General features: G+C 39.0%; 1 protein-coding gene across 1 annotated transcript; it reads right to left on the bottom strand.

Moving 5' to 3' along the window:
* Positions 1-3,197: 3,197 nt before the first annotated feature.
* On the bottom strand, positions 3,198-3,914 carry LOC125392761 (keratin-associated protein 26-1). The gene is given in 1 exon segment (XM_048422693.3): positions 3,198-3,914. A coding segment is annotated over 1 exon segment (678 nt). The 5' UTR covers positions 3,876-3,914.
* Between the last annotated feature and the right edge of the window lie 1,102 nt (positions 3,915-5,016).

Raw genomic sequence — 5,016 nt, 5'->3', positions numbered from 1 at the left:
GATTTATTCAAGGGATTTATTCTTTTCTTCTTTAAGAACCTCTATTGTACTCATAATGTATATTTTAAGGTTTTTTATGTTTATGCTATCTTGCAATATTTATGGCAGGGTTTCTGGCCTCTAGTTAAGAACTGGCCTCTCTAAGATTGAACTGTTATTATTATATTCCTAGCATCCGGAAGAAAGCTTAGCATGAGGCAAGAATCTCTTGTTGACTTAGCAATTTAGCATGCTGAAATAATTTCAAAGTATACAAGTGTGTTTATCAGATGAAGCAGTGACACGCTGTCTATGTTATCAGTTCCTGGTCATTGTAGGAAGCACAGTGAAGCAAAGCAAAGCACTCTAATGATTTACATAAAGATATGACATTGATGGGGCTGGAGAGAGAGCTCAGTGGTTAAGAACACTGGATGCTCTTCCAGGGGATCAGGAATTGATTCTCAACACCTGTGTGGTGTCTCAGAACCATGTGTAATTCTAGGGCCAAGGAACCCAAGGCCTTTCCTTACCTCTGTGCCTACCAGGCATGAACCCCTCTGCAGAGACTCACTAATACACATAAAACAAAATAATTTCATATGAAAAAGAATAGGTCAGCAAGAAAGCATCATATATCACATTTAGTTAAAATATCCTCTTGTAGTTGTGATTTCAGTAAACTAATTTGTTACAGCTCCGTCCTACTTACTTTGAAGAAGAGGGTTTTACTCTGACTTCTGTAGTTTGAAATGGTACACTCATCTCATGTTCTTTTTGGTCTTGTTTGAATTTCATTTGTCAATGTGTATACACTCCCTGAACTTTCAGAATTCCTGGTTTGCTGGTTTTTGTTTCAATTTGAAAGTTCTTAGCCAATATTACTTAACTATGTCTTTCTTGTTTCTTTTTCTTATTTCCAGTGTACCAGGAGCTTTCTTTCTTCATACTATCCCATGGTCAGCCTGTAGCTATTTCTTGAAAGCATTATGTTTATGTTCCTTCCCGTTATACATTTAGTAGCTTTAGCTCAAGGAAAATCAAGACTATTGGTTCAAATAACAAGTTGGAAGAATGTCAAATAATTCTTAGTTAAAAAATGCATGTCAAGTATACTTTAGGAAGGCACTTTATAGTTTTGAAAAAAGGTAAGATGAGTACATGGATCATTATTCAGAATAATATATTCATGTGTTCTAAATCAACTTTTCTCATTTTAAAATAATATCCAAGTAAGCACTTTAACCACATCAGCAACAGCTTCCTGTCTGACTTAGAGGTGGACTGAGCTATGTGACAGTCAGGTGTCAGCAAAATGCCATGACAATATTCAGAAACTAAAGGTGCAGATGCCATGAACTTGAAACACCCAGCAGGTTGGGGAAGCTACTGATTTAGAATGGACTTGACAACAGCACCAGTAAAAATATAATAGATAATGTTCTGTCATTCTGGGGCTGCAATGCAGTGGTAGATTTTATGTCACATACGGGGCATTTTAGGTGCACACCCAACATTGCAAAATAAATAAATAAAATTTCTGATAGGAAGAACTCCCCATCTGTGTTAGTGCTGGGACATTTCTAGGTGGGATAGGAATTAAGAAACAGACACACAACCTTTTCTTGAGAGAAAAGACTTCCAGTTATTTTCCGGTCCTCAATATCACTAGGTCAAGGTTCTCTGGGAAGATATGGCAGAGAATATGGATGTCCTCTGTAATCTCAACATTTTGTCTTCAGCTTTTAATGGATCCATGTTTTTGGCCTCTTATCTCTCAAATAGTTCTTAGTATCTTAAAAATTCAGTCTTATTGCAACCTGATATGCCATGTTTTGTTGATATTCATGGAAGACCTGCCCTTTCCTGAACAGAAATGGAGGAGTGGATTTGTTTGGGTGGGAATGGGGAAGAAGTGGGGGGGGGGAGGACTGGGAGGAGAGAAGGAAGGAGAAACAGTGGCCAGGATGTAAAAGATAGACAGACAGATAGATAGATAGAGAGAGAGATAGATAGATAGATAGATAGAGAGAGAGAGAGAGATAACAATCCTTTCTTTGAATTTACGTATCTCTGTTCTGCCTTATTGTTTTTTGATCATAGCTCCGAAAATACCCATGAGAATAATTTAAAAACCCTTTCTGATATTCTGGCATCCATGTCACACTTGAGTCTGATTTTGATGTTTTCTTTTTTTAACTTTTGCATTTAAGAGGGTCATTTCAAGTATCTCAAACAGGTCAACATCCACATACTTATAGTTTAGTTCTATTTAATTGTTATATTTTAACTAATATTTATCCTGTAATATATGACTTTGGGCAAAAACTGATAATTCATAATAGATTGTTTCAAATCTGTCTCTTTTGCCAGACACTCTATGACTCTACATACAGTGAGTATTCAATAGCTTTTAATTGTTGGTTTAGTCTAAGCTTAATTAATGAATTTTGATTGTTTTGGAGATATTTCCAGAAAATGGAGAAGGGCAAATGATTCTTGATAATGGCATATATAAAGTGGTAATGATTATTTAAAAAGAATACATTTATGAATCATCATATTTTAGACAACAGTGCATGAGCATGGTGTTTGTAATACTTAGTGGAAGGGGATAAATACAAAGAAATAGGAGGGAAAAGGGCAACAAAGGAAGCACTTATGTCTTGTGGGATCAGATCAAAGGAAGCAACATAGGCTTAAGCAAAAGCTTATTGTTGGGTTGGTTACTGGAGAACATTCTGTCAGAAGTGTGTGCCCTAGAAGGCAGAGGTAAGAGATTACCTTTGAGCTCCCCTTTAGACAATAATTTACATAGAGGCCATTATTTCATCCCTCATCTTTTTCAGAACTGATTACAATCCTTGGATGCTAAACCACTGCACAGGTGTCAGGTAAGAGCAAATGATACAGCATCACCTGGCAATCATTTAAGGGTGCTCATTTTTGTGTTAGCATGAAGTAATAAAAGATAAATCAATACACTGGATTCTTAATTCAGAATTAGTCTCATTTATTATAATTTGAATCAGATCGGGTACATAGTCCTCCCACTTGAGAAATATTAACTGTAATGTGACCAGAGATTTTTATAGCCAGGAAAGATCAAAGCAAGTCACAATGTGAAAGGAAGTTTAACTCAGAGAGTGCAAACAAGAAAAAGCAATTCCGCAGAAGGGAGTAGAAGTCCAGAGAGTTGTAATTTCAATCCTGGCTCTTCACCACTGTTGTTCCCTAGAACGAGGATGCTGCTGCCCTCATTGTGCGGAGCAAGATGGACGACAGGTGCCAAAGACGGGGGTCACTGGTTGGCAACCACCAGAGACAGGTTGCAGAGGTCTGAAGCTATGTGACACAATGTGAATGGTCTGAGGGCCATACCCCACACAACCTGAAGGCCTGCATCCATAAGGGACAATGCCCACGGGTCGGCAGCTGTTGGATACACAAGGGAGTGGGCGGTAGCAGCTGCCAGACCCACAGCCCACAGGCTGGCAGTTGTTGATGAAGGGACTCACTGGCCGGTAGCTGCTCGACACAAAGCTCACAGGCCTACAGGATGTTGGGTGGCAGACACCAGAGATGATGGACGAAGCTGGAAGATAGCCAGAGCCCTGACAGGGTCTGGGAACATAGCATCCAGAAGAGCAACAGGTGTTTTCATAGTTGCTGGCTTCATGGCCGGCTGGCTGGCCTCCGGAGCGTTCTCCAAAGGTCTCTGGGCAGTTGTTCATGAACCAGGTATGATCCTGACAGTTGCTGGGTATGCAGAAGACCTCTCCACAGCCTATGTTTGAAGAACAGAGGGCAATGGAAGAAGGGGTAGCTGGGAGATGGCAGGAGTTTCTAAGTGATCCTGAGCTGCAGTTTCCAGAGCAGTTGTTACGGCTAGTCATGGTGAGCGTTTGAGAGCGTTGGAGGTCTAAGAGACGACGTGAGCAGCTCTGTGTGATTCTGACACTCGTTCGTCCCGTCTCTTTATATATTCTCAGAGAGTGGCAGTTCTGTATACAGACTCATCTTCCTTGTTGTTTGAGGCTGCATCTGAACTCTATTATGTACAGGAAGTAGGGCTCCTAGCTCTCATAAAACTGGATGATCCCTGCAATCCCTTCCATCGATTGAGTAGAACTATAAATCAGAGTGACTGGATTTTAATAGGATCCTTGGTAAAGTTACACCAACCCAAACAGACACTTTGGAAGGCTATGGACTCCAGTTCTAATCACCAGTGTACGACCATTTTTCTTAGCGTTCTCTCTTGGAATTGCTTCTGAAAGATGAAGCAAACTACTCTGAATAATGAAAAGTTATACATAACTCACTGAAAAGCAATTCCATTCTTTTTGTGCATTGGCAAAAATATTTAAGAAGTAAGGGTTTTGCAAATTAAACAAAAAATTTCAACTTTTATGATCAAAAAAATTTTAAAGGCCATACAGAGAAAGACTACTGTGTGTTTTCCTTTATTTCAGCATCTGAGCATAAAATGGATTCCCCTGAAAATATGTTTATTCAGAAAATGAGTGCTTGCTTCATTAATTTCTGTAAATGAATAAACAGTCATTTGAGATTGTGCTTTGTCTGTGAATATAGGAAATGAGGTTGAATTCAGTTAAAATGATAGATTCCAGTTTGAGCAAGGGCAAAGAAATAGAATTCCATCAAGAAGCCAGGACAAAATGGCACTCCTCATGAATTCAACAGGCTCTATGTGTTGCAAATTATTCATGCTACCACTGAAAAAATCTTTCTGGATAAAAAGAAACGCGTCTATTATGATGACCATAACAGTATCCTGTTTTATTTCATATATTACATCTGACCTCAATTTTCAAAAAGGACTTCATGCAAGGGTTGGCATAAAGAATAGCATTAGAATAAATGTAAGCTTTCCTTAGGTTTGAGTACTTTGAAGGCTGTTTAGAAACGTGTATGTCTCTGCAAACTTGTCTTAAATGCATGAAAGTGGTCAGTGTCCACTACCCCACTGCACTTATCACCCACTGGCATATCCAGTAGCTCCATTGGCTATTT

The sequence above is a fragment of the Myodes glareolus genome, chromosome 2 (assembly GCF_982192425.1).
Source record: "Myodes glareolus chromosome 2, mMyoGla1.1, whole genome shotgun sequence".
Taxonomy (NCBI): Eukaryota; Metazoa; Chordata; class Mammalia; order Rodentia; family Cricetidae; genus Myodes; species Myodes glareolus.
This window is presented reverse-complemented; position numbering and strand designations above follow the sequence as displayed.